Source organism: Vespa crabro, chromosome 1 (assembly GCF_910589235.1).
Source record: "Vespa crabro chromosome 1, iyVesCrab1.2, whole genome shotgun sequence".
In the NCBI taxonomy this organism is placed as follows: domain Eukaryota; kingdom Metazoa; phylum Arthropoda; class Insecta; order Hymenoptera; family Vespidae; genus Vespa; species Vespa crabro.
This window is the reverse complement of record NC_060955.1, coordinates 552,738-579,895: the sequence shown is the minus strand read 5'-3', so window position 1 is coordinate 579,895 and position 27,158 is coordinate 552,738. Positions and strand designations below refer to the sequence as shown.

The 27,158-nt window shown below is 26.3% G+C and overlaps 7 protein-coding genes and 1 long non-coding RNA gene across 13 annotated transcripts; 4 read left to right on the top strand and 4 right to left on the bottom strand.

Annotated features, from left to right (window-relative positions):
* The first annotated feature begins 544 nt into the window (after positions 1–544).
* On the top strand, positions 545–2,902 carry LOC124432183. The gene is made up of 6 exons (XM_046980866.1): positions 545–996; positions 1,206–1,391; positions 1,600–1,738; positions 1,815–1,976; positions 2,078–2,203; positions 2,309–2,902. Exons 1-6 carry the CDS (start codon positions 858–860, stop codon positions 2,457–2,459), a joined length of 903 nt encoding a protein of 300 aa, XP_046836822.1. The 5' UTR covers positions 545–857; the 3' UTR covers positions 2,460–2,902.
* Positions 2,903–3,042: 140 nt separating this feature from the next.
* On the bottom strand, positions 3,043–4,955 carry LOC124432177 (ELMO domain-containing protein 2). The gene is made up of 2 exons (XM_046980852.1): positions 4,346–4,955; positions 3,043–4,265 (listed from the first exon to the last, which is right to left on the bottom strand). Exon 2 carries the CDS (start codon positions 4,181–4,183, stop codon positions 3,242–3,244), a length of 942 nt encoding a protein of 313 aa, XP_046836808.1. The 5' UTR covers positions 4,184–4,265; positions 4,346–4,955; the 3' UTR covers positions 3,043–3,241.
* A 155-nt stretch (positions 4,956–5,110) lies between these two features.
* LOC124432175 (ribosome biogenesis regulatory protein homolog) lies at positions 5,111–6,731 on the bottom strand. Its single transcript, XM_046980838.1, has 5 exons — positions 6,575–6,731; positions 6,142–6,400; positions 5,678–5,979; positions 5,432–5,611; positions 5,111–5,347 (listed from the first exon to the last, which is right to left on the bottom strand). Exons 1-5 carry the CDS (start codon positions 6,721–6,723, stop codon positions 5,239–5,241), a joined length of 999 nt encoding a protein of 332 aa, XP_046836794.1. The 5' UTR covers positions 6,724–6,731; the 3' UTR covers positions 5,111–5,238.
* A 435-nt stretch (positions 6,732–7,166) lies between these two features.
* Positions 7,167–10,074, top strand: LOC124432130 (zinc finger protein 569-like). Of its 2 annotated transcripts, XM_046980761.1 has the most exons (5): positions 7,167–8,385; positions 8,516–8,982; positions 9,076–9,263; positions 9,364–9,463; positions 9,867–10,074. In XM_046980761.1, the coding sequence occupies exons 1-5, from the start codon at positions 7,167–7,169 to the stop codon at positions 9,918–9,920; spliced, it is 2,028 nt and encodes a 675-aa protein (XP_046836717.1). In that variant the 3' UTR covers positions 9,921–10,074. The 2 variants fall into 2 exon arrangements, with proteins under 2 accessions (XP_046836717.1, XP_046836709.1); XM_046980753.1 differs by having other exon boundaries at positions 9,364–9,999.
* Positions 10,075–10,620: 546 nt separating this feature from the next.
* Positions 10,621–14,955, bottom strand: LOC124432656 (leucine-rich repeat and guanylate kinase domain-containing protein-like). The gene is made up of 13 exons (XM_046981696.1): positions 14,360–14,955; positions 13,718–14,281; positions 13,349–13,647; positions 13,069–13,273; positions 12,768–12,971; positions 12,476–12,691; positions 12,238–12,394; positions 11,862–12,151; positions 11,606–11,767; positions 11,324–11,494; positions 10,954–11,196; positions 10,740–10,883; positions 10,621–10,635 (listed from the first exon to the last, which is right to left on the bottom strand). The coding sequence occupies exons 2-13, from the start codon at positions 13,982–13,984 to the stop codon at positions 10,621–10,623; spliced, it is 2,373 nt and encodes a 790-aa protein (XP_046837652.1). The 5' UTR covers positions 13,985–14,281; positions 14,360–14,955.
* Positions 14,956–15,200: 245 nt separating this feature from the next.
* Positions 15,201–19,326, top strand: LOC124432154. Of its 4 annotated transcripts, none has more exons than XM_046980798.1 (5): positions 15,201–15,381; positions 17,565–18,130; positions 18,228–18,394; positions 18,572–18,755; positions 18,846–19,326. In XM_046980798.1, exons 1-5 carry the CDS (start codon positions 15,345–15,347, stop codon positions 19,035–19,037), a joined length of 1,146 nt encoding a protein of 381 aa, XP_046836754.1. In that variant the 5' UTR covers positions 15,201–15,344; the 3' UTR covers positions 19,038–19,326. The 4 variants fall into 4 exon arrangements, with proteins under 4 accessions (XP_046836754.1, XP_046836780.1, XP_046836773.1 ...); XM_046980824.1 differs by lacking the exon at positions 15,201–15,381 and adding an exon at positions 16,277–16,695; XM_046980817.1 differs by lacking the exon at positions 15,201–15,381 and adding an exon at positions 16,277–17,103.
* Positions 19,327–19,443: 117 nt separating this feature from the next.
* Positions 19,444–27,026, top strand: LOC124432016 (succinate--CoA ligase [ADP-forming] subunit beta, mitochondrial). 2 transcript variants are annotated; one of them, XM_046980502.1, is made up of 13 exons: positions 19,683–20,391; positions 20,545–20,804; positions 20,900–21,062; positions 21,179–21,446; positions 21,512–21,816; positions 21,924–22,043; positions 22,674–22,817; positions 23,677–23,933; positions 24,065–24,227; positions 24,311–24,575; positions 24,652–24,956; positions 25,034–25,153; positions 25,234–27,026. In XM_046980502.1, the coding sequence occupies exons 1-13, from the start codon at positions 20,335–20,337 to the stop codon at positions 25,402–25,404; spliced, it is 2,598 nt and encodes an 865-aa protein (XP_046836458.1). In that variant the 5' UTR covers positions 19,683–20,334; the 3' UTR covers positions 25,405–27,026. The 2 variants fall into 2 exon arrangements, with proteins under 2 accessions (XP_046836467.1, XP_046836458.1); XM_046980511.1 differs by lacking the exons at positions 22,674–22,817; positions 23,677–23,933; positions 24,065–24,227; ... (2 more) ...; positions 25,034–25,153; positions 25,234–27,026 and adding an exon at positions 22,117–22,564 and having other exon boundaries at positions 19,444–20,391.
* On the bottom strand, positions 20,842–22,694 carry LOC124432126. The gene is made up of 2 exons (XR_006944189.1): positions 22,574–22,694; positions 20,842–21,283 (listed from the first exon to the last, which is right to left on the bottom strand). It is a non-coding gene; the product is annotated as an uncharacterized LOC124432126 (long non-coding RNA).
* Positions 27,027–27,158: the final 132 nt, after the last annotated feature.

Below are 27,158 nucleotides of genomic sequence, written 5' to 3'. Positions count from 1 at the left end.
AAAGAAGCTTATATATCGATATAATAGACGCATGGTATTCGTAGTTTATATTTTGTCCATATCTGTTACTGAAGTCTCACACGTTTCGAACAAAAAATAGTAAACAGCCTTAAGCAGTATGTAAATTTTTAAGTCTCTCCGATTACTCAATTATGTCAAGAAGGAAAAGTCCGAATTGACATGAATGATTGATTCTAATTAATTAATAGAAGAGCATTGAGTTGATCACGAGTAAATTTCTTCAAAGATTTATTTTATTTATTAGAATTATTTTATGTATGTAATGTGTAAACAAATATCGTTTAAATAATTATAAAAACTTAATTACTATAAATAATTAATATATAATTAATAATAATTAGTAGAGTTTATTATAGTGTTATATATATTTTGAATGAATGTAAAATAATTGACGGAATTGTTTATTTAAATATACGAAAACGGAATGAAAGAGATTCGATATTTAATTCTCGAAATCTTATTACCCCCTTCATGGAGGGGGAACCTACCAAGAGGAACTAGTGGCTACAAATGTACACACACACGCACACACACACACACACACACACACACCATATACTCAAGTTTAATGTGTAAATTTACTATTATCGGTAGTACGCTTTCCGATATGTTGTGTACTCTTTTTATATGAATTCGGATTCAGTATCCTTTCGAATAAGTCCAACTAATCATCAGTTGAATAGAAATTCATTAATTCGACTTCTACAGTTGGATAATACGAAAGACTGAAATGCCAGATAGAACCAGACAGAACGAAAACTAAGTTTTAGTTGACGTGTCATAGTTACCGAGATAATATTTCGTGATTAGCGATATTAATTTTTATTTAATTCAAAATGTTTCGATTTTTTATCTTTATTGCAATATGTATTGTTTGTTCGACTAATAATATAAAAAAGTTACAAATTGAAAAAGTTACGGATCAAGATCTTTTGAATTTAATAAAAACCGAAAAATATGTTGTCACGCTTTTTAGTAAGTTCATTTATTATAAATAAATAAAATTATTATAGAAAGAATTGATCTATTGCTAACAATAGTTTATGAAAATAATTATGATATAAAGTACTGTTCAATACGCAATTAATCGTTATTATATATTCCTTTTAATAAATTTCTGACATAACCAATACATTTTAATCTAATATAATAAATTTATAAATTAATTCAAATCTTTTTTACAGCAAAATCAAATTGTAAAGAAAGTGATGATTTTGAAAAAGAATTATTCCATGTAAGAGAAGATTTGGTTGACAGCTTATCTGCATGGGTCGTTAAGGTGACAAACAGTCAACTTTTACATCTTTATAGTCCAGAAAAAGAGCCAATACTTGTATTTTTCAGGCATGGAAATCCTTTGTTATATACTGGTAGGAATATGAATCTAAAAAACTATATGATAATAAAAAAAGACATAGTATTGTAAATATAATTTAATGTTTCAAGTTTAGTTAATATACTAAATTAATAATTACGATCGATCAGATAGTTGATTAGGAAGAGTTAAAACATCTTTTAGATGTTTTAACTTCTAAAAAAGAGAGAATATACTAAATGTTTATTTTATTTCTTTATAAGGTGCTGTAAACGATGAAGAAATCTTAACTGCACTTACTGAAAACAAAGAACTCGCAGTAAAAACTCTTACAGATGATACTTTTGAACATTTGACTCAAGCAAGTAGCGGAGCTACAACTGGTGATTGGTTTATTATGTTGTATGTCACACAATTAATACTTTATTTTTCAGCATTTTTATTTTATAATAAATTAATGTCATTTCGATTGTCATAGTTATGCTACTAATGACGTAAATTCATTAAGAATGGGTGCAAGATGGGAAACAGTTGGTGCAAAACTTAAGCATAGCGTTAATGTTGCACGCGTTGATAAATACATTTCTGGTGCTGCCACAGCCAGAAGATTCAATGTTTATAATGTTCCTGAATTTATTTTGTAAGTCTATAAAAATAACCAAAATCGATTAATCAAATCTAATCACTCATTTATTGTCATTAATAATTTCCCTTTACATATTTATAATTTTCTATTCTCAGCTTTAGACATGGCAAAATGTATCGTTATCAAATTCCAAAATATGATGTTAATTCATTAGTTTCGTTTGCAAGGGATTGGTATAGAAATGCTCATGCAGAGAAGGTTCCAGTTCCACAGAGCCCATTGTAAGTTCAATAATTAAAAAACAGATATTTTTAATAAATTTCATATAACTTTATTCAAATTAGTGTCACGTGAGCATGTAATTTAGTAGTGCATATTTTTTTCAGTGATGATCTCACACAAAAGATAGCAGATTTTCTTCGTGAAAATCCATGGGTTATGAAAATAGGCAGTATTACTATTGGTGTACTAGTTATTGTTTCTGTAGCTTCCAAGCTTAGACATAAGACGGATGTGCCACAGAAGAAGGAACAATAAACACTCCTACTTTTTTTTTTTCCCTTCTATTAATGTATATATATGTTATGGGTAATATATGGAAAAAAAATGTTTTATAAAAAATGACTAGATAGTTTATTACATATAGAAATAATGAAAGTGTCGAGATAGTAACTTCTTTTAAAATATAATAGATTGTATATATACTAGATATAAAAAAGTGTTTACATAGTATAAATGATAATTATGGCGTATATGTATGGTAATAATAGGAGAAAAAATATACAGTAATATTTAAATGATATCCTAAAATTACCCACAATATATAATGCATATTAAAAATGTTTAATAAACATGATTTTTTAAGTTTTTCTATAGTCATAATCTGTTATGCTTAATGTCTCACTGTCATAAGGACAGAACATGTCTGAACTATTATATTTTTTTTCTACATTTTCTCAATAAATATTCTTATACACATATTTCCTTGTGTATATTAATTAATTATAGCCAAAAATATTAATTATCAGTGTTTAATTTAAAAGTGTTAAAGTTAGTTTAAAAATTAGTTAAATTCTTAAAAATTTTCAATTACAGGTTGTATTGAAGTATTTGTACATTATATTTTGCAAAATCATTCTCTTTCTTAAAATGAGTTATAGTAATAACCATGAACAGGTTAATGTAATCTTAACTATCAAATTTTTGAATGCATTGTTTTGTATATAACAAAATAAGGAATGGTCTGTGCATACTACCATTGATAATATAATTATCTTTCAGATATCTATGAACATGAAGCATAGTTTTCAAGATTTGTGCTAAATATTATCAACAGATACATTTATCCTTAATGTGGTTGATGAATTAGATAATGCCATTCTAATGCTGTTTTCAAATTTTTCTTGTATAGAAGAAAATTCCATCATATTGCTCGGTTTTGATTCAATCCAAAATCCATCAAATTCATAAAAAAGATAACAATAAAACTGATGAAAAGCACGGATAGTTGGCAAAGTCTTTGACGAATTATAGATATGTGTCTTAGCAGTACCATCTTTTAATAATTTTAATGCCATACTGGTAAGGTTTATACCAACGATAGCAAATGCATAACCATAATGTGGATGAGTAGAATGAGATAAAACATGAGTTGCTGCACTAGGATATTCTTGAGCAAAATAAACAAGATTTTCTAATCCCAATATTCCCATTCCACGAAAATCTGTTTTTGGATCGTCTCCCTGAAAGCCAATATTCTGCCATTGTTTTGTTACTCTAGCATCCAAAGGATCATAAGGCATAAGTAAATTCCACAATTTCAATAACAATAGTTCGTGTTCTGGATTATCAGCATCATAGGGTGTTTTCCTAAGTTCTTCACATTCTACACATAGTTGGCGATAACCCCAAATTAATTCTATGCACTTGCCAAATGATTTGGCAAAATCAGGATGGGCTGTGGGATTTACATTTTTAGCCACCAATACTGTTCTAATTGCCTCTTCTAGGATTTTACGTTCACTTTTAATGGTTATACCGCGATGATTTGCAATATCATTTAAATAAGTAATTAAAGTCTTGATATTAGCATTTTTTGATTGCTGTAGAGATTCCTCAATTGCGAGTGTCCTAGGAGCTCCAGAAGGTTGTCCATAACAAATTCTTTGAAGTTCACACATTTGTGTCGTTTGTCTTAAAAACCATTTTATAAACGGTCTAAAATACCAATATATCAGTGACAATATATGCTGGAGAAACATGTTTTACATCGTTTGTCAACACCATTCAAGAGTAAGGCTGTGTATATTAGTATTGATTCTTTTCTAAGTATTTCTTTACATTCTATAAAGAATTTTTATTTTTTGAGAGTCTTTCATTTAATATTCACTTATAAGCAATAATTGATTGAAGTAATACATAACCTTTAAATTGAGTAACTAAGTACAAGTTACTTTTCGTTTATAGTATCCATCGTTTTTACTACCCCCACTTCTATTTTAACTTGACGTACGCAGTGAACATCAGGAATGTGTTATATGTATTTATATATTTTAAATTAAACAAACTTATCGACTTTATAAATCAGTAAACAACTTTGCAGCGACCGTGTTTCTTGCATTACCATATTATAATGTCGACGAACAGCATAGAAAAACAAATGATTTCTTCTAGATCACTGCTCTGTCCAGAACAAATTTCTTCGAAGCAATTAACGTAATATTGAGCAGTTTCGAAGCGATTTCAAAAAGCGTTTCTAATAATATAATTTAATATTTCATTTTTATTTTAATATTTATACTATATACTTTATTATTAGAGATATTTTATACACAAATGTTAAGGACTACAGTTGAAGTTTTAGTAGAAATATTAAATTAAATAATTTTATGTATAAACATTATGGAATTATTTAAAAAGGGTCAAACTGTATGTAGTAAGATAATCAAAAAACTAGTAGACAAAAATGTGATAAAGAGAAAGATAATTGATAACTTTTATTACAACAATCTATGATTGTGTTTTAGATGACTATTAGACTATTAAGTTTTCATTTTTTCCAGGACATACTCCTGAGCTGTACATAATATGTAAATATAATGGGTAAATGATTAATTTTAACAAACTAATAAAATCAATAAACAATACTTTAATTTCATGTATGGATCGAATAAAAGAGATACACAGTATATACTTTATATATATTTATATATAAATGCATAATATTACTTAAGTAACTTGAATAATATAACAAAATTTATTATCATATTTTGTTCTAAAAGTAATGTTATACCATGTATATTGCTTTATTTTTTGTTTATCTGCGTTTTCTACCACCTGCTTTCATATGCATATCTCTTTTGCCTTTGCCAGCTTTTGGTTTCTTCGAACCTTTGCTCTTCTTACTTGTTACTTTCTTTCTTTTCCTATAAAATAAATATATATTTATTCATTAAATGTTAGAATAAGATACTCTAAAAAAAAGATATTTTTGTTCTTTTATATCTTACACTGTAGATACTGAAGATGAATCCGTATTTAAAATGATACTTTTATTACTAAGAATCTTGTTTACTAAATCTTTATTTTTTTCTTTTTCATCTTTTAGATTCAATGGAATTTCTTTAGGCTTTCTCTTCAAACCCGGCAATTTTGTTAAAACTCCTTTCGCATCTTTTTCTTTTGGTAATCTATAAGTATGAAAATATATTTAAATAATATATTCAAATAATATTTTTTCTCCAATAAAAATTTACCTCTCTTGAAATTTCCCTAAAGATGCTGTTGATTGATGTGCTATTGTTACAGCTGTAGAAAGCTGGCTTGATTTGGGAAAATGTTCTACAGTAGGAAGACCTACTTGTGGTAGTTTCACTTTTTTCAACTTAGCTATATTGCGTAATCGTTGTAATTCATTTTTAGATTGTCTTTCACGTTTACTCGCACTCATAGCAGTAAATGGATCTTCTTTTGGATTATTATCATTTCCAACTTCCACAAGCCATTCTTTTTGTTCTGTTGCTTTAGTCCGTTGATAACCATACCTGGGCATCCATTTCTACAATAATAATTATTAATATTGCAATATTTAATTAAAACATAGCAGAGGAAATAATATGTACAAAAAACAAAAAATAAACTTATTTAATAAATGAAAGGAAGTAGTTTCAGTGTTAGTCCCATGATAAATTTCAAATGTCGGAGAAAACGAAAGACATACTTGTAATTCTTCATCCCATTTCAATTTTGTCCTATTTTTCTTATTAGTTCTTATTCCCTTTTCTTTGGCAAATTGTTGCCATTTTGTTAAAGGTTTAGGTTTTGGTATACAACGAGTTCGTGGAACTACATATTGAGGCTTTGGCAATTGAACAACTATTGCTTCTTCCACACGTTCGGTAGGAAGACTCCATACAGCATTAATAAGAAGTTGAACATTATCTCTTGTTAACTGTTGTAGATAAGTATTTGAATTCGAACTATAACATTTATGTACAAATAAAATATAGGTTAACATAAATATCCTAAATCTTACATTCTTTTATTTAAAGATTAAATATTTTATAAAAGATATATTTATAAATGCTAAAGAACTAGTGTATATACATATAAATTAAATTAGGATTATAGATTTATTTTATAAACTTAATTACCTTAATTTTTTTGAATCTAAAGCATTAGTATCAGATATAAGGAGTGAGCCTAGATCGATTTCAGGCTCAATATCTTTATGAATCGTCGTATATTTTTTAGATTCTGATACAGCATCTTCATTTTCCAATATTGAATTAACAACATCCATGATAATAAATAAATTTTCACTCTTATTCAATTATTGATTGTTATAACTTTCAACGCACGAACATGAATGATTTCCTTACCAACTTACTAACGTTCACTATACCGTACTCATTGAATCTGCATTACCAACTAGTATAAAAAATAAGTGAATGCTACTAAATTCTAGATATTTTTTATTTTCAATTAATAAATACACGGGCTATGCTTTTTATAAACATCACATATCGCACTGATTATTTTTATTAATAATATAGTCTTCGTGTTTATATTGTAATACTTTCATTATGTAACTGAAATTTCATGATTTACGTTCTTCACTCAAACTAGATGAAGGTTATGTATGCGGCGTACTTCATAAGTAATATGGTCTTAATGTAGCCTTTAAATGTTGAAATATTTGTTAAATTCTTTGAAAATGCATTTTTCAATAGTAGAAAAAAAATAATGTACATGTTTAGCGTACGTTATTACATATCTATACATATCCCGTCATACAGAAAAAAGACATCTTCTTTATCAAGAAAAGAAGCAATAAAAATAAATTTTGTGCAAAGTGAGATGATAACAATGGGAATGCCAGATTCATATTGTGTAATTTGTAATATAAATATTGATGTGTCTTCCTGTGTAAATATTTTTTATACGTCTCTTCCTCACAACGGTGAATTATTAGCAAGCTTTGCGTTACGTGAACTCAGACCAACAACTTCTAATTTACATAGCTCCTATATCTGTCCTCGCTGTTATAAATTATTTCAAATGTTAGAACAAGCGCAATGGACTGTTACAAATATTCGTTGTGAGATTTTAAAAGTTTATCAGTCTGGTGAGAAGAAAAAATTTGTTAGACGCATGTTAACAAATAGTACTGATTATCTTTTACACAATACTCAAATTTTGGATGGTATTCAAACAACTAAACGAGATATAGATCAGACAATAAATGGTTTGAAAAATATTGCAGATATAACTTCTACTTCATTCATGCAAGATGTTTCACTTGAACAAATTTCACAGACATTTAATGGAAATATGACCACTAATAACATTAAAGATATTGAATTGATAGATACAAAAGATATTTTTAAAGAAGAAACAGAAATTGATAGCAAAGATTTGGATAATATACATTCAAATATTAAAACCAATAATAATTGTAATGTGGAGTATAAAAATAGTAACAATGTAAATAAAAATATAAAGACTGAAATACATAATAAATCTATAGATTTAAATGTAAAAATCTTAGAAAATGATTTTCATAAGTCTATTTTAACTAATGATTGTATAGAAGAAAGCAATATTACAGAACAAGAAATATCTTATAATCAATGTAAATTCTGTACCGAATCATTTAAGACAAATGATGAATTAAATGTACATTTATTGAAACATAATGATATACAATTGTATCAGTGTTCTAAATGTAAGGAAGTATTTACTGATATTTCACTTGCAAATACACATGCTTCAAAAGCACACGTTGAAGATCAAGATTGTGTTAACATTTTACCAGTCTCATATAAAAATGAAATAGGACACTTCCTCAATGATGTCTCCCTTTTTCCACAAAATAATGTAGAGACATTAAAATCAAATACTTTTGAACAAGAGATCGATAATAATAGATCAGAAATAAAAGATAATTCACCATGTATTACAGGCAAGTTAAAATTAATATATTATAACTATATTATAATATATTATAAATAACTGTCAAAAAGAAATATATTCAATATGTTTTTTTTTTTTTTTTTTTTTTCCATTATAAATATAAAAATTTTATCTTTCAGAAAATAAATTTGCTGAAAGTAATGAAATTAATTCCATGGGTGAGAAAAACAAAATCAATTTAAATTCTGCCTCTTGGAAATCGGGAAGAATATCAAAATATAGTTTAAAACCATTAAAATATACATGTCCTACGTGTAATAAAAAGTGGAGAACATCTGCAGAATTAAAGACACATATTAAATCTCATTCAAATATAAGACCATATATGTGTGAAAAATGTGGTCAAGCTTACAAACACAAACATGCTTTAGAAATACATATTGGTATGCACAATGGAATAAATCCATTTCAATGTAGCTTTTGTAAAAAATGTTTTACTCAAAAAGGCGCATTAATGAGACATTTACCAATGCATACCGGAGAAACACCATATCAATGTGAATTATGTGGTAAAAGATTTGTACATCATACATCATACAACATGCATGCTTTATCCCATACTGGAAAAAAATCTTATCAATGTCATGTAAGTGATCATCTATATTAATCATGTATGTATAGCTTACCATATGAAGGTTAAAGCATTTATACAAAGTGAAATTTAATGTGTTCTTTTAAGGTATGCGATTTATCACTGCTTTCTACATCACATTTAAAAAGACACATGAGAGTACATACAGGTGAAAAACCATATAGTTGCATGTTATGTGGAAAACGTTTCGCAGAGCGATATAATTTACTAGCTCACCAAAAAATACATAATACATCAGAGGCATCAGCAAAAGATATTGAAAAATTACAAAACATGTCAGTTCAAGATTTTTAAGTATCATTTATGTCTTTTAATTTATGTATTTATATATAAATAAATATTAAATATTGTTTCTCATTGGATATTTATGCATAGGTGCAATCAGTGTAACTCATTATATCAAAAAGGGCACATATGTAATGAGCATACAAAACAACAATGCAATTCAAATAACAATATTACAACCACAGAAAAAGTAAGTAATTATAATTGTAGTCTACAATCCTTTGAACAATCAAAACTTTATAAATTACATAATAAAAATCAACAGCAGAATTTAAAGAATATTAATTCTGATAATAGTAAAACTTGGGTAGAAATAAATCAATCAAAGTTAAATTCCACTAATAATGAAACAGAATTCTTATTATTACAAGATTCTTCATCACAAGGTGATACAACTCCTGTAACTATTACATTTAATGATCATAAAATGTCTGTAGGAAATAAAAATTATAATACAAGTTTAAAAATCATAATAGAATCTTCTAATGTCTCCATTCCGATTAATAATCAAGTTATAATAGATGACACGCATATATAATTCATGGTTATATTTATGGCAATAATATTGAAATGTGAATTTTACGTTTTTATAGATACTAAAAGTTTTTAAATTGAAAATAGAACTATCGTACAAAAATACAATATGAGACATATAGAAATTGTTGTATATTTTGAAAATAGATATAATTTTATAAAAAGAAGAGTTTTATAATTTTATAAAATTCTGTAATGATAAAAACATAAAAATATACAACCCTATAGGGTATATTTTACAAATTTTGTCATCTTGCATTTTTACTACACTTTAAAGAAAAGAAAATGAAGATAATATATTTAGATATATAAAATATTTAATAAAAAAGAATAATGAAGATAAACAGCTCATTGTCCAAAAGCATATATACATGTTTAAATTATATATTTTTAATTTGTACAATTGTATATTATTAAAAAAAACACATATATCTCTTATTTTATAAGAATATGTTTTATAGTGTGAAATCATATTGTCAGTATTAAATGTCTTAATATATTTTTAAAAATTAAGAAATATATATTGTGGTTTTTGTGATTTATAAGTACAAAATATATAATTTTATAATATAAGGATTCTTGTTTAATTTTAATTGATTCTTTAGTTCTTAATAGTAAATTAATATTTAATAAAAATGGTATTGATAAAAAAAGATATAGTTATAGCAATCATTATGTATAATTATAGTATATAAATAAATCAACAAAATTGAATTTTAATATCCCTTTTAATTGCATGTAAAATATATATTAGTGTCCTTTTTATCATACTGTTGTGCTATTTGTTTCTAATATCTTTTTTGTCTTATATTGTCAATAGATAAAGATCTGCAAAATTAATCATAAATAATAAAAATTCTGAAAACTAAAGAAATTAATTTAAAATTATTATTAATTGTAATCAATGTTGTTTCTTAATTATTTTAAAATACTAGTAAAAGTTTAATACAACATTTGATTAGGAACCATGTATCATACTTTTTCATTTTATCAATAATATGTTGAACATGATCAGGAATAGCCACTTGTAGAAGATACTTAATTTCTGGAGTTTTTTCCAGATTTTGAAATAATTTCTTTATACATGTTTTTCGAATAAAATTTTTCAAGCCATTGAATGCTTCAATATAATCATCTGTTAATAACTGAAATATATGATAAACGAGTTAATATAATGAGATTAGTGTCCCTTGCAGAGTATTGGGCAATATTAAATATTTCAATACTGATATGTGCTGAATAGGATGAATATATATATGTTACCACAAGAGAAAAAAAACCAGGATTTTTTTCATGGTGTTCTAAATATATCTTCCTTGTTTGCAAAATAAGTTCAACAAATATACGTTTTAAATTTTCTGACTTTTTACTATCATTATCTTCACATTGCTACATGACAAACAAAGATTATTACTTGCAAATTAGATTATTGTTTAATTCAATATGGTAAAAAAGAATAAATACTCTTTTCCATATTATTATTACAACTAATTATTTTTAAAGAATGTAGAATTACTTCAGTTAGTAATGTTTCTTGACTAGAAATAGTCTCATTGGAATCATCATCAATAAAAATCTTGTATTCTATCTTATCATTGTTTTTGTACTGGTACATAATTGTTCCTTGTTTTTTATGCTTAGATTTTATATTGTGTATAACTACATTTGATTCCTCGTCTAACAAGATCTACGTATAAATTTTTACACTAAGTATATGAATTAAATACATATATAAATATATATGTATTTACATATACATATATAAAAATATGTATGTGTGTGTATATATATATATTACCTTTAAGCCATTCAATTGTTGGTACATGTCAGTTGGTTCTTGAATTTTTATCAGTTTTGGAAATGTAGTTCTACTTTCATATATTATATCGGTTGTTGTTGCTCCATAACCTTGAGGTCTAACAAACATACTATATCCAGGTAATTCTAAATTATTCATTATCTGTACAATATATATATTTCTCATAAAGACGTATTCCAACTAATATATAATTCTGTTAATAGTATATAATTAATATATAACTATGTTTTTTTACCTGCTCTATAATATTTGAAATAAAGTTCAATATACTGTTTTTGGATTCTTTCTTTACATATGTATATTTGCCTATATTAACAGCAAGCAAATCACCTACACTATCTCGAATCCAAGTATAAATATTAAATTTATTCTCTATCTGAAGTTTGTGTTGAGTAATATCATTTGTAATTACCAAAATAGGTTTAACATTTAAATAACGGTTGTATATTTGCATAGTTGTATGTAAGTCTGCTTGAGTTATACCAATTTTTTCTTCTATTATCAAAGAAGCAATTTCATTCATATCTATTTAAATATTTTAATGAAAATATTTAGCAAGATAATGAAAAATAAAAAATAGAATTAGATGTAAAATATAGTTTATGACTAACGAAATCCATAGCTATTTCCTAATAGTTCTTGGATTCCTAAAAAGTTACCACAACAAGCTATTTCATTAAAATCTTCTCGTTTTACAAAAATAAATGACTCATCTGCATTTTCACCAGTTTTTGATTCTTTAGTAGTATACCATTTGCAGTATTTTATCTGATGTAAATATAAAGAGGCATGTGAAAAAATAAATTATTTTGTTCTTATATAATTATGAAATTAAATAATGAATATTACTTTATTAGGAATTGCACATGATATATGTAAAGCTAATTTTCTCTTTCTTACTGCAGATGGACCAGTCAATATTAATAATGGTGGTCTAATTTTATCATATGCAATTACATGTGAATCTATTGTAGGAGTACTCAAATGCTCTAATAAAGTTAGTTTAGTGATACTACGTGCAGTCATCAAACTTAATGATGGGGTAAATATAGTTGCTGCAGATATCTATACAAAATTAAAAACGTATATATATGTATATAGTTATATTTAATCCTGGGATGCTTTCCTATTTTTTTTATACCTTTTCTGTAACAGATACTTCGACACCATCAATGAACATAACACTTGGAATAGTAAATAAAATTACATCTCTATAATTGGGCCATTTTGCACATGCATTACCTCTAAGGTCTATTTCATATATCGATCCTTTTAAATTTGATACTTCTAAAAGATCTACAATTTTATTAAATTTCAAATCTACGAAACGCAAACTGCATGCATCCTACACATATAATACTCGAATAATTATATATACATAATTATACATAATTATATATACATGTAATAAAATATGATTAATGGAGGAAAACAATGTTTACTTGGAAGAAATTTAAGTTAGATAATTTATTATATCCTAATATAATAGTTCTTAAATTGGTTAAACTTTTTATACCACTACCCAATTTTTTATATTTATATGATGTTATACAATTTTTTTCTAAATTTAATTCTTTAATGTTTAAATTATCCAAATTTTCGATATATTTTATTGAATTATATGATAAATTCAAGTATTGTAAATATCTGAAAAAATGATACGATAATAATTATATTATATATTTAACAGTAGACATTTTTTAATTTATATTATATACTAACTTTAAATTGTGCAGTCCAAAAATAACTTCAATTTCATTATAAGACAAATCTAATCTAACAATACTCCAAAAACTACTTAGATCACACATTTCAGTTATTTGATTATGAGATAAATTTACATAAGTTAAATACCAAGGTGGTGTAAAATTTAATATGTCTATGAGTTTATTATGCGATACATTTAAATATATTAAGTAAGGAATTCCACTTAGTGGCATTAAATTTGTAAGATTATTATATGCCAAGTCAATGTATTGTAAATAACGATGATAATACAAAACAGTGATATCTGTAAGTGACTAAAAAAAAGATCTGCCAAATTAATATATTGTTATGTATTCATGCAATTTATTTCAATGTTATTATTACCATCTTTCTCATAATGCATTTTGCTAAAATATAAAGTCCAGATTCTGGTGATTTTGTTAAGAATGAAGATCCAAGTCCTATTAATCTATCAGAGAAAATACCATCCTTTTCTAAGTTATCAAATGAAAAATCATTTATATATCTCATTTTGACAATAGGTGGTTCCTCATCTTCCCACAATTGTATGTCTAAAGTATATCTGCCCCAATTACTTCTAGTAATGCTTTTCTTTTTCGTGAATAATTTCAAATATTGTGAATTATCCATTATTAATTATATTTTTTATTTATTGATAAAGATATAGTTCCTATCTTTTACTAAAATCATGTACTTTTATAAAGTGTAATAGATTCGCTACATTATCATTACTAGTTTAAAGATATAGGAACTTTTTTTCAATCAATAATGCAAATCAAATGAATATCACATTATATACAGCTTCAAGTATGTTAATAAATTTATAAAATGTAAAACAATGTACATATGCATATATGTATTTAAAACGCATGGAAATTATATAATTAATTTTACTTTTATAATCTATCTTTCATTAGGCATTTTCTCCTACAATATATAAAAATAATTATATAGACGTAATGCATTTAAAAAGTAATATAAAAAAGAATTTTGTTTTTTATTCACCTGTATTAAAGTTTTTATAGCAAAACAATTTTCACGTTTAGCTTAATGTATTTATACCACATCCATTCTTAAGTCTTAGAGTTAGATTCTTTATATTTATTACAATTAAAAAATAAGACAGTATAAAATAATGTTCTATCAATAAGAAATTGTTTTTTTACGATGAAAGAAAAATAGAATTTAAGAAAAAGAATTTCTAATTTAAAAAAAGATATTAGATCCTCAAATAGAACAGATTTAAGGAAGACGACTGTTAATTATTATTTTTTTAAATGTCTTTTTATATAATTAAAAATGTAAATATGTATATATAAATAAATCTCTTATCATGTCATGTGGCCATACTGATAAGTACATTATTATACTTATAAATACTGTTGCATATTCATTTGAAAATCGCGCATCTAAGATATTATGAAGTTCCGTTGGTAAATTTTCTCTAGTCCTTTTGTTTTTAGGGTTATTCATAAACTCTTGACTTTACCGACTGTATAACATTTCGAGTAGAATATTAGGGCTATCATAACTCTTAGTTTTATAATGGTATATATCAACAATAAGTCCAATTGACAATGAGTTAAAATTATTTTGGACCAATTTTAATAAACAAAGTCTTATTTTTAAAGATGAAGATTTAGAAGTAGTTTACTTTATATTACTACTATTGTTACTATACTACTACTTTTATTTTCTCAAAAACTCATTTCTTTTATTAATTACAAATCAATCAGCATTTGGCAATGGAAATGCCATGGTGCAAATATCAAGTGTAGATTCGGTCTAATTGGACATGCGCTTGCGCCCTCTGGTTGTGTGAACAATTTCACATTAAAGTCGACATTCCATTGTCAATAGTAGTCCTGTGAACGCTTTGTGCTAGTGTGGTGTTAGAGAAAACGTTGCCTTGGTTAGGTTCATTTAAAACCGTTGCTCGCGAGATAACCGTGAAAGAAAATATAATAAGAGAACAAAGAATACATCGAAAATGTCAGAAATTGACGCAAAAGTTAATATGTCGCTCGGTAAGTGGCTAGAGTCCCGAAAATCTACAGATTTTGCTGATATTCCTGGGTGAGCGTATGGCTGCATTCTTTCCTTTGCACTACACAAAATGGCGGTGAAATTGCCCGGACGTAACTACGTAATGTTTCTTTCCATTCCTTTCCAATCGAACGCAAAATCGAAAAAATACGACCTACGAGAACGAGACAATTTCTGAGCGAACACGAAGCAGATTGATTCTTTTCGCATTAAAAATATGACTTAATTATTTAATCCGATACTGGGAAACATTGCGCAACAGAAAGATGTGAGAGAGAGCGAAATCAGATCATTTCTGATCTACTGGGCAACTCACCGAGAATGCACAAATGACTCAGCCTCTATAAAAAGCAATTTTCTGTCGTGTTTGCGTAATAAAAATTCTATTTTCGTGGATATTCCATATCTACTATTATTTTGAATTATCACTTCTACCAAGAGCATAGCTTATGTATTGATACACAAGATAACAAATATGGTCATTTTTTGTGAAGGTCATACACGAGGTGTAGAAAAAAAAAAAGTACCATTATTGGTGAAAATTTATTGCAATGATCTCTCAAAGACAAAGAATCTTCTCATCAACGAAATATCGATATATCGAATACAAAATTGGAAGACCATGCAACAAGATATTTTTATCTATCTAGATAAATGGCGCACAGTTCACCAATGAAGTATTACATTAACTTCTTTGCAATCTGTTGTGACCAGAAGAAAGAAGAAATAATGAATTCTATATTTTTTTTGAGTATCCAAATAATATGATATTTCACAATATAATGATATATAATATAACCAACAGGGTCTCTATCTAAAGGATGATATATTTTGGGAAAAAAAAATAAAAAAAAAATAAATAAATAAATAAATAAGTAAAAAAAAAAATAAAAAATAAAAAAAAAAGGTTTCGTCAACTTTACTTGCAACTACATAATATCAAAAAATAAAATGTCTGTAGTGGTTTGTACTACATAGTTATTATAACTGATGGATATCAAGCATTTTGTCATATTATCATTTTGTAATATTCTTCCATATAAAGAGTGTCTGTGTTCTTTAATATTATATAACATGGACAATTAAAATATAAATCTGCATACAATTTTATAAAATGTTTCTGATAAGAGTGAATCTTGGTGTTAAGATAATTTAATTAAAAAGTGTCAAATGTTGTCAGAAATAGAGAGTAGAGAAGTGGAAACAATCTACAATATACAAACTATGAATTCAAATCATGCATTGCAACATGTTTAAATAGCCTTCACATTAAGCCGATACATCTCTGGAAAAAAGTAAGAATGAAATACTATGCAACTGAATCCTTGGTGTTTATTGCAATATATAAGCAAACTAAAAGATATAAAAAGAGTCAATGACTGGAATATTCTTCGTGGGAAACAGACAAATCATGTGTCTTTAAATCGCCAAAGTTATATATTACGCAGTGAATAAATTGAAGACAAACCAATATGAACTGTTTACGAAGAAATATTTTGTGAAATATACGAAGAATGAATTGAAGAATTAAATATTGGGAACAATATTATAGATCAAAAATATATTCTGAATTATAATATATCCCAGATATATAAATCTTGAATGAAAAATAATAGTAATAGATAAAGAAAGAAAGAAGAGATTATTTGGATCGCTAGGACTTTCCATCATATACCGGACATGGATTATAAATATTGATCATTGTAGCTGTGTTATTTTAAAAGAGATGAAAATTGTACTACTAGTTTCTTTATTTTAATTGTAGATATGCAAGGCAATATATCTTAAACAAATTTGTAATATTAAATATTTTTCTCTTTCTCATTTTTAACTTATCTATTTATAATGATTCAAATTTATGAATATATTCTAATCTATGAAAAATCACACGTATACATATATATTGATTGGATATATGATTTTACAAAAAATGAATATTTGAAAACTTGTAGCCATAATTAGAAGCTTGTAGTCACAATTATAAATAAATGCAAAGGAAGAAGAGAACATACTTAAAAAAAAAAATTTATTATATCACGTCATTCTTTAGGAATTTCTAATTTGAAATTTTGCCTAGTTGAAATTAAAAATAATAAAACAATTAAATCCTGCAGCTCACTAAATTGTATGCTCACTAAAACTTGTGAATTTTCTTCCTTTTAAGATGAGATCATTAAGATGGAGAAAAAGGAAAAAAAGAAAAAGGCTAATACAACAAATGGAAAAGCTGGTCCTAAACGCAATCGAGGGAATGCACGAGGACGAAATGGACTTAGAGGCAGAGGTGCAAGAACTAAGCGTAATATTGGCACATTGAAGAAAGAACAGAAATGGCAGCGTGGTCAAAATGCCAATCTACGTGGTAGTTTTACCAAAAAACGTTATAACAAGAATGGTGGAGTTGCTTCACAAAATATACTAGCTTCAAATCAAAAAGCTAATATAAGAGGAAATATAAATGTACGCCGTGGTCGTGGAAATCGCTATGGTTTAACCCGTAGTCGAAGTAGAACGAATTTGACTTTCACGAAAGCTGGATTTTTTACTGCTAATAAAACTACACTGAAAAGAACAAACAGCGTGGGTAGTGTTAGAGATCCAACTTCCGTTCACAATCGATTAGGATACCAAAGTCCAGCACAAATTGCTTATCGAAATCACGTTAAAAGAGCTAAGCAACTTCTTCTTCAGAGACAAAATCAACGGCTTAACTTCCAGAATCAATTTAGAGTATGTTATTGTATTTAATATTTTATTCAATTATTTTATGCAGTCGTGTAATTTTAAATGTTAATTTCTAAAAGAAAAAAAAAAAATATCTTATTAGATGTTACAAGCAGGAAAGTCTTCGATTTCACTACAGCAAAGACCATTAGAACGGCGACAACAAATTTTAACTTCTCAAAGAAGATTTACTACTGGTGGATTACGTTCAGATCAAATTGCACGTGCTCAAAGAAGAGCTCAATATGAACAGAAACTTATGAGGATCAAGTAAGAGCATTATCTTTTATTTTTTAAACTAAATTAGTTAATATAATATCGTGCGCGTTACCATATCTTTCATTAATATTTATTTATTTATTATATTTATATATAAAAAAAAAAAATATTTGTTTTAACTTCCATATTTTTAATTGATAAAATGTATGTTATGTTTATTTATTATAGCTCTGCACGGATCACACCCTCAAACGTCAATTTCATGTGCACACTAGGCAATGATTATACACCAAATACGCATGAACATTCCATAAGCCTTGCACAGAATAGAAATGAAAGAAGTATGAGCGGTCTTCATCAACTGCTAAGAGGACGTTCACCAATTACACAAACTATACAAAATTTAAACATGGTATAAATGAATAATTTATTCTTTAAATTGTTATAATCAAAAGTTAATTTAATTTTCAAATTGTTTTAATTATTTAATAATTTTTTCCAGATTGGTCGATCTCCTGTATTTGGTCGACAACGTTCACGATCAAGATCACGCTCCCGTTCACGCACACGTAATGTTCCTATGTCTGATTCAGGAACTGATTTAGATGATCGTACTTTTAGTAAAATTATGTATAGTATATCTGCAAGTCTTGGCGTCACAGGACGAACTCTCAATGATAGATTTAGTTTTTAAATGCAATAAAACAAATTCATCTTACATTCAGAATTAAAGACTGGCAAATTCAGTGCACATGAGTTATAAGATTTTCAATTTTAATTATAGATGGGGAGATGTGCTGTTTTTTGCAACTTAGAAGTATAAACATCATCTAATATTGAATAAATGTCTATAATATTGATTCAGAGTTAATCAAAGTAACTCTGTTACATTTAGTCTTATTTTATCTTCAGTAATACAATGTCTTTTATTATGCTTTTTTATAAAAAAGACAGCATTTGTTATAAAAGAATTGTTACTTTAATATATTTAAGCATAATTTCCCCTCTATTATTATATGATTATATATTTTGTGCGTATATATATATATATATATGTGTGTGTGTATGATGCATACACGAGTATATATATATATATATATATATATATATATATATATATATATATGCACATATGAAAACTCGATAAATTACAAAGTTGGATTTTTTCTTCTATAAAACATAAGATATGTTACTTGCTTTTTATTACATAACAATAATGTTTATTCATATAGATACGTATTTATATTTTTTCGCAAATTAATTTTTTGTTTCATACTTATTTGCTTAATAAGTTATAAATGTATCTACTTTCCCCCTTTTTTCTCTTTTTTTTTCTTTCTTTTTTTTTTTATTTATACAGTTTTTGTCTTTATTGCAGAGAAAAGTTAAATAAGAATTTTGTTATTAGTTTAACGAATATTGACAAAATGAAATAAACACGTTCAATACTCTATTAAAAGTGGTTTATACGTACAATTCTAAAGATAATTCCTTAAATGTTAATATCAGCTTTCCTGTTATTAATTTACGTACATAAGAAAATAAGATAATACAAATAGAAATCTAATAAAGAGAAAGTCTAATATGTATCCAAAAAAATAGATTATGAAGTTCAAAAGTCTATAATCTATTTTTGCCTTTTCTGCGTGATACTACCATGCTTATATTTTTTTACATATCTGTTTGCTGACCTTATCAATTACACTGGATAAAACAGAGTATTTATAATTTCCAATAAAACCAGATACATACATCATATGACAAGAAGTCATTGCCTACTTTATTTTGTTATTTTTTTGATGCAAACAAAGAATATCTGTATAAGTAACTTGGAAGTATGATGAAAGTACATATGAAAATAACTGTGATATTAATCGTATAACATTCGTTGCCTTTTTTTTATAAACATTAACTTTTACAAACGGCATTTATTTTGATAAATCTAAATATAAATTTAATAAATTGGTTCGACTTTAATAATAATTTCTATCATGTCACTATCATCATCTTTATTTGTAGGACGACAAATTTTAAATCACTGTAATCAGGTACATTATTTTTTATAAAAATATCATTATATTATTCTATAATTATTTTACAAAATTAAAAATAATTTTTTAATAGCATATATTAAAAAATTTCTTCGATTAAAAGTGCCATACATTTGTTATCTTAGTTATATGAAAAATTTATCTTTTTAGTTTCTTAGAAAAAACCAGCTAATAATAAAAGAACAATTACGATATTTGAATCTTCATGAAAATATTGCATACAGTCTTTTAAAAGAAGCTGGAATTCCAACACCACCATTTGGAGTGGCTAAAACACCTGATGAAGCTGCTAAAATAGCTACTGAACTAAAGTCACAAGATTTGGTTGTAAAAGCACAAGTACTTACTGGTGGGAGAGGGAAGGGTCATTTTCAAAATACTGATGTTAGTGGAGTTGTTATGTGTGAATCGTAAGTATTTCTCCAGTTACAACAACAAGACATTATATAAATAATTAATAATAATTACTTTATTGCCACTGCTGATATCTTTTTATTACCATTAGTGCTGAGAAAGTAAAGCAAATATCAGAAATTATGATCGGAAAATTATTGATTACTAAACAAACAGGAGCTGCTGGAAGAATTTGTAATTCAGTGATGGTGACAACACGCATGTTTCCACGAAAAGAATATTATCTTTCAATAATGTTGGAGCGTACTTTTAATGTAAGTCTACAATTAAGTTAATTGTACAAATAAATAATCAAAAGAAAATACATTATTTAAATAAAATAAATTGTCTACTTTTATTTATTATTAATTCATACAAAAGTTATTTGTAGGGAATTGTTATGATAGCATCTAGTAAAGGTGGGGTAAATATTGAAGAAATTGCTGCTACTGATCCTGAAGCTCTCCTTTATGTACCAGTTGACATAATTAAAGGTCTAACATCAGAACAGATAAATTGTATTATTCAGAAATTGGGTGTTAAAGGAAAAGGCAAAGATATTATATCGCATATTATTTGTAATCTTTATGAATTATTTCTTGAAACAGATGCTCTATTAATTGAAATTAATCCACTTGCAGAAGATATTTGCGGTGAATGTAAGTAATGATTAACTTATGAAAAGAATGTAAACAAATTAAAATTTAATTTAATATTTTTCCAGATTATGCTTTAGATTGCAAATGTAATTTTGATGATAGTTCTAAGTTTAGACAGAAAAAATTATTTGCTTTGGAAGATTGGTCTCAAAAAGATCCCAATGAGGCACGAGCAAGAAAGTTTGACTTAAATTATATTCAATTAGATGGAATTGTTGGTTGTATGGTAAATGGTGCAGGTTTAGCAATGGCAACAATGGATCTTATATCTTTTCATGGTGTTAGACCAGCTAATTTTTTAGACGTAGGTGGTAGTGCCACAAAAGAGAATATTATAGAAGCATTTACAATAATAACTACAGATCCAAAGGTATGGAGAAAAATAATAAATCTTATAAGACGGTGTATTGCATTTAAATAAAAAATAAAAAATAGATAATAAACAGACATCAAATTATAAAAATTCTATATCCTTAGGTTTTAGCCATTTTTGTTAATATATTTGGTGGTATTATGAGATGTGATATCATTGCAGAAGGAATCATCGCAGCTACTAAAGAATTGCAAACAAATATTCCTATAATCGTCAGATTGGAGGTAATGATAAAGAATAAATATAAGAGTGAGAATATAAATAGTATATAAATACTAATTGAATTATTGTATCCAGGGAACTAATGTGGAGAAAGCAAAAAAATTAATATCTGAATCAAAATTGAAACTTATCTTTATAGATGATTTTAAAAAAGCAGGTGAAGCAATCACCAAATTTGCAACTATTATGAGTCTTGCAAGATCTTTAAATCTAGATGTTAATTTTGTATTAAAATCAAATGGAGCAAAAAATAAGACAGCAAAGTGTTGACAAATTCAAAGAAATAAGATAATAAATACAAAAAAAAAATAAGAAAATAAATTATTTAGTGGCTTCTACACAAAATATAAATTTGATTTATACAATTACTTGTGGCAATAAAAGTCAATAATAAAAATGTTATATTTTGTTAGAAAAAAAGATTAAATCTTTATCGAATGAAGTAACCTACATTGTAAATGTACAAATTTAATAAAATGAAATTTATTTTCTTTTTAATCGAAAACATATAAAAAATTGTTTATTTATTTACCTATAGAGTAATGTAATAAGTAAATGTGATCACAAGTCAGTGCAAATTATTGAAAAATTCCTTATAATGATCATATATATTGGTTTACGTCATGTTTCAGAAAGAAACGTCAAGAAAGGCGGGGACACAATGGCGAAACCAGCATTTGGTGGCAGTCTATTGCCAACACTTTACCAAGATGGCTACAATGTTGTCTCGAACGATTTCACTCGCAGAGTGTCTTACCCGATTAAATGGTTCCAAGGTACGTTAAAACGATAAATAAAAGATTAATATCATTTTGGAAGGTAGAATATATTTAAGAACGATTAAAGCTTTAATATTTTCTTACGTGTAAAGATTATAAGGACATGTAAAAGAGAGGCGATCGTCCATATTAGGTGATGTAGTCTGCTAAATTAGGCGCCAGGGTCAACTGATTTGAAGCCAGGGTATCGGTCTCACGTAAAATCTGTTTTTCTTGAAAAAACCATAATGACAGTTATATAATTATCGCATATTATCTTCCGCATTCTTCTTTTTATCTTTTTATTATCAAGGTCAAGTTTCCTGCGCATTTACTTAAATATAATTGAATTACTTTCGACGGAATAATAATCCACTGTTTTCTACATTTCTAATTTAAATTTCGAACGTAAAAATTTTATTATTTCGATATATTGATGTTCATTTATTTTTACGTATTCAATAGAATTTTTTTAACATATTATATGTATTATATATGTATATATAAATTTTATATATTATATAATTATATGAATATAATTATATAATATATATATATATATGACTGTTTACATGAATTGTAGATTAAAAAAGGTCATGTATTTTATTTGTACTCGATAAGAGAAAATCTATGCCAAGTTCTGCAAAAATAAAATGATAGTAGTTCAATGTCAATTACTTTTTGTATATGCATTTATATTTAAATGTTGCATAATATATTTATAGCTTAATATAAAATCATTAATAATCACTATTACGTGAAATGGTTTTAGTTTAATAGAGAAAACAGGTTTAACATAATATTCTGTAATTATTATTTATATGTCAGATGATATATTTAATATTTAATATTTATTAAAAATTTGCTTATTTTTCAGATTTTAGCCTGCAAAAGTAATTTGAAACAAACAATAAGAAATCTAAATGTACATGAACACATCAGTTATAGTTTACTTAATGAAGCTGGTGTACCTACACCAAAATTTGGTGTTGCAAAGACGCCAGATGAAGCAGGAAAACTTGCAGCTGACTTGAAAACAAAAGATATTGTCTTAAAAGCTCAAGTACTTGCAGGAGGTAGAGGTAAAGGACACTTTAAAGATTCCAATATTAGTGGTGTAAAGATGTGCGAAACGTAAGTTCTTCATTTTTAATTTTAATAACATAATATTATTTAAGTCGATAAGGAAACTATTGTTATTATTATTATTATTATTATTATTATTTTTTTTTTTTACATTTCAATCATTTCCATTTCATTGATAGACCAGAAGAAGCAAAAGCATTAGCAAGTCAAATGTTAGGTAAATTACTAATTACAAAACAAACTGGCGAAGGAGGTAGAATATGTAATGCTGTTATGGTAACACAACGTATGTTCCCCCGTAAAGAATATTATTTAGCAGTGATGATGGAACGTGCCTTTGGTGTAAGTAATCAGAGTGTTAAAGTATTATTTATATTCGCATATATAAATTTCTATTAAGAAACTAAATTTTATTTACGACCCAGGGTCCTGTTATAATAGCATCTAGCCAAGGTGGAGTAAATATTGAGGAAGTAGCTGCAACAAATCCTAGTGCCATAATGTATGAACCCATTGATATTAATAAAGGTATAACCAAGGAGCAAGCAGAGCGTATTGTCACAAAACTTGGTCTTCAAAATGTAAAAGATTATATTTCCAAAATTATCATGAATCTTTATCAAATGTTTCTCAAGAAGGATGCTCTTCTTTTAGAAGTAAATCCTCTTGCTGAAGATATTAATGGAAATTGTAAGTAATTTTATCGATAGTATTACCATTATATTATTATTGATTATATTAACATCAGTTTATTTGTAAATTTTAGATTTTGCGTTAGATTGTAAATGTAGATTCGATGATAATGCCGAATTCAGACAAAAACAATTATTTGGATTAAGAGATTGGACTCAGGAAGATTCTAAAGAAGTAGAAGCAGCCAAATTTGATTTGAATTACATTGCACTTGATGGAAATATTGGTTGTATGGTTAATGGAGCTGGATTAGCTATGGCTACTATGGATATTATTAAATTACATGGAGGCGAACCTGCTAATTTTCTTGACGTTGGCGGTGGTGCAACTACCAGTGCCGTAAAAGAGGCATTTAAAATCATCACTTCTGATTCAAGAGTAACCTAACATAATTTATATAACATTATCTTTGTTTTCAGATAATATTTAATATTCTATGCTTTTATAATTTACAGGTGCATGCTCTTTTAGTTAATATCTTTGGTGGTATTATGAGATGTGATGTTATCGCAGAGGGTATTATTGCTGCAACGAAGGAACTTAGTCTTAAAATTCCTGTTGTTGTTCGATTGCAGGTACAACATTTTAACATTTAATAATATTTTTCGCTTAAATATCTCTTAATTATGTACAATATAAATTTGTATAATTACAGGGAACCAATGTTGACGAGGCTAAAGCTTTGATTGCAAATGCAGGATTAAAAATCGTTCCAATTGATGACCTCGATGAAGCTGCTCGTGTCGCAGTAAAATTATCGACCATTGTTAAACTAGCACAGTCTGAAAATCTTAGTGTCAATTTTGAGATTCCCGCAATTTCATAATTTTAGTAATGAATATAAAATTTATATATCAGCAAAATCATTACTGATATCTGTTCAAATATTGTCAAATGGTTTCGAAGAACGTTTGAAAGTAATATCTGTAGTAATAACTTCTCAAATCACTTTTATTATATACTATTTAAAAAGTGACGCTTTAAGCAATTAAATCAATTTATTAAGTAAATTTATAAAATCATTTTGGGATAATTTGAAAAGAGAAAAAAAAAACTATTATTATTACTTATTATTTTAAAACTTATTATTACTTTGAAGAGAGTTCTATTTAATGACGTGTTCTATTTTATAAATGGCGAACTTTATTTTTTCTTTTTTAAGACAGGCACAATTTCTTTAATAGATTAACATATGAAGATAAGTATGGATATAATTTATTGTTTACTCTTTAGCAGGGTTCTGTGATTCAGTATTAAAAGTTAAGTTATGTGTTACACACGTGTCAATATATGAACTTACACGTGTGGTATATATTGATTTGTTCTATGAATAACGTAGCACATGCTTATTTAACTGGAGATTAAATTCAAAACATACCATTAGAATATATATATATATATATATATACACATACACACACATACATATATATATATATGTACATATATATATATGTATTATACATGTATAGCATGTGCGTTGCATATATTACATATACGCGCGTGCACGATCAAGTGTACAAATTTCTTTATTACTTTATGTTGTTTTAGTTCATTTTATGATTTATGAAATTATTTTTATTAATTATTTCTTATACTACAACATAATAGAATGTGTGAAATAATATAATATTTACATATATTTTACATGTATATTGAATTTATTTTTTACATCTGTTTATATATATTTTCGAAATAATACATTTTGTCCATTTTTTAAAGAAATGCGCAAATATGCAGTGTACATCATTACAATGTTGCTTACTTATTCATTTAATTTATGTGTAGATGTTATTGAAAATTATTAATAATACTAATTTGTAAAAAGGACAATGTCAAAATGCCTCATTTGATATAAATCCACAATAGTTTTCTTATAACGAGTGCGTGTGATATTAAAGAAATAAATTCGTCAAAATAAATACGTCAAATAGTTATAAAACATACTATTTTTACTGAATTTTATATATATATACATATATATATATATATGTATGTATATATATATGTATATATAATATAACATAAACTGCCTAATGCTTGTTTAAGTATACCAAGTTAATTTAATTTTAATCAATTAACTGTATCGATATACGCAATTATATTAAATCGATAGTAAGAATGTAAATTTGTATAAATATATAAGTTGTCTTTCTTTATATTTTATTTCGATAGGAAATTACTGTATATTATTAATTACTATTATTAATTATTATATATTATTAATTTTGTTTGTGCATATATATATATATATGCGTCTTTATTAATATGACGAATAGTTTATTGTGATAATATTCAAGGAAAATACAATTATAGGAAGATTGATTAAAAAATAAGGTCAATTTGTCCATAATTGTGCGCGTTAATATGTATGAAATAATCTAAAAGTGCACATTAATATGTATGAAAGTTCAACTTGAATAAACACATTAATATTACGCCATCTAACTTTGCATATGCAGAATTAAAATCAGTTTTATCTATTTTCTTTTTTTTTTCTTTCTCTTTTTTTATAATGTTAACTCGGTTGGTATTTACAAACAATTTGTATATGTGATTTAACTCGACATGTCGATAACA

Bases quoted from the DNA above. Each gene is read 5' to 3' on its own strand.
- LOC124432016 (XM_046980502.1), top strand. From the start codon at position 20,335: ATGTCACTATCATCATCTTTATTTGTAGGACGACAAATTTTAAATCAC. The intron at 20,392-20,544 runs GTACATTATTTT...TTATCTTTTTAG, and splicing joins TTTTAAATCACTGTAATCAG to TTTCTTAGAAAAAACCAGCT. The intron at 24,228-24,310 runs GTAAGTAATCAG...TTTACGACCCAG, and splicing joins TGATGGAACGTGCCTTTGGT to GGTCCTGTTATAATAGCATC.
- LOC124432130 (XM_046980753.1), top strand. From the start codon at position 7,167: ATGTACATGTTTAGCGTACGTTATTACATATCTATACATATCCCGTCA. The intron at 8,983-9,075 runs GTAAGTGATCAT...TGTTCTTTTAAG, and splicing joins AAAAATCTTATCAATGTCAT to GTATGCGATTTATCACTGCT. The intron at 9,264-9,363 runs GTCAGTTCAAGA...ATTTATGCATAG, and splicing joins ATTGAAAAATTACAAAACAT to GTGCAATCAGTGTAACTCAT.
- LOC124432175 (XM_046980838.1), bottom strand. From the start codon at position 6,723: ATGGATGTTGTTAATTCAATATTGGAAAATGAAGATGCTGTATCAGAA. The intron at 5,980-6,141 runs GTATGTCTTTCG...TTATTATTGTAG, and splicing joins AATGGGATGAAGAATTACAA to AAATGGATGCCCAGGTATGG. The intron at 5,612-5,677 runs GTAAATTTTTAT...TCATACTTATAG, and splicing joins TTAGGGAAATTTCAAGAGAG to ATTACCAAAAGAAAAAGATG.
- LOC124432656 (XM_046981696.1), bottom strand. From the start codon at position 13,984: ATGGATAATTCACAATATTTGAAATTATTCACGAAAAAGAAAAGCATT. The intron at 12,972-13,068 runs GTAAACATTGTT...TTATATGTGTAG, and splicing joins CTAACTTAAATTTCTTCCAA to GATGCATGCAGTTTGCGTTT. The intron at 11,197-11,323 runs GTAATTCTACAT...TTTGTCATGTAG, and splicing joins AAGAAACATTACTAACTGAA to CAATGTGAAGATAATGATAG.
- LOC124432154 (XM_046980798.1), top strand. From the start codon at position 15,345: ATGTCAGAAATTGACGCAAAAGTTAATATGTCGCTCG. The intron at 15,382-17,564 runs GTAAGTGGCTAG...CTTCCTTTTAAG, and splicing joins AAAAGTTAATATGTCGCTCG to ATGAGATCATTAAGATGGAG. The intron at 18,395-18,571 runs GTAAGAGCATTA...TATTTATTATAG, and splicing joins CAGAAACTTATGAGGATCAA to CTCTGCACGGATCACACCCT.
- LOC124432177 (XM_046980852.1), bottom strand. From the start codon at position 4,183: ATGTTTCTCCAGCATATATTGTCACTGATATATTGGTATTTTAGACCG.
- LOC124432183 (XM_046980866.1), top strand. From the start codon at position 858: ATGTTTCGATTTTTTATCTTTATTGCAATATGTATTGTTTGTTCGACT. The intron at 997-1,205 runs GTAAGTTCATTT...TCTTTTTTACAG, and splicing joins ATATGTTGTCACGCTTTTTA to CAAAATCAAATTGTAAAGAA. The intron at 1,739-1,814 runs GTATGTCACACA...CGATTGTCATAG, and splicing joins GGTGATTGGTTTATTATGTT to TTATGCTACTAATGACGTAA.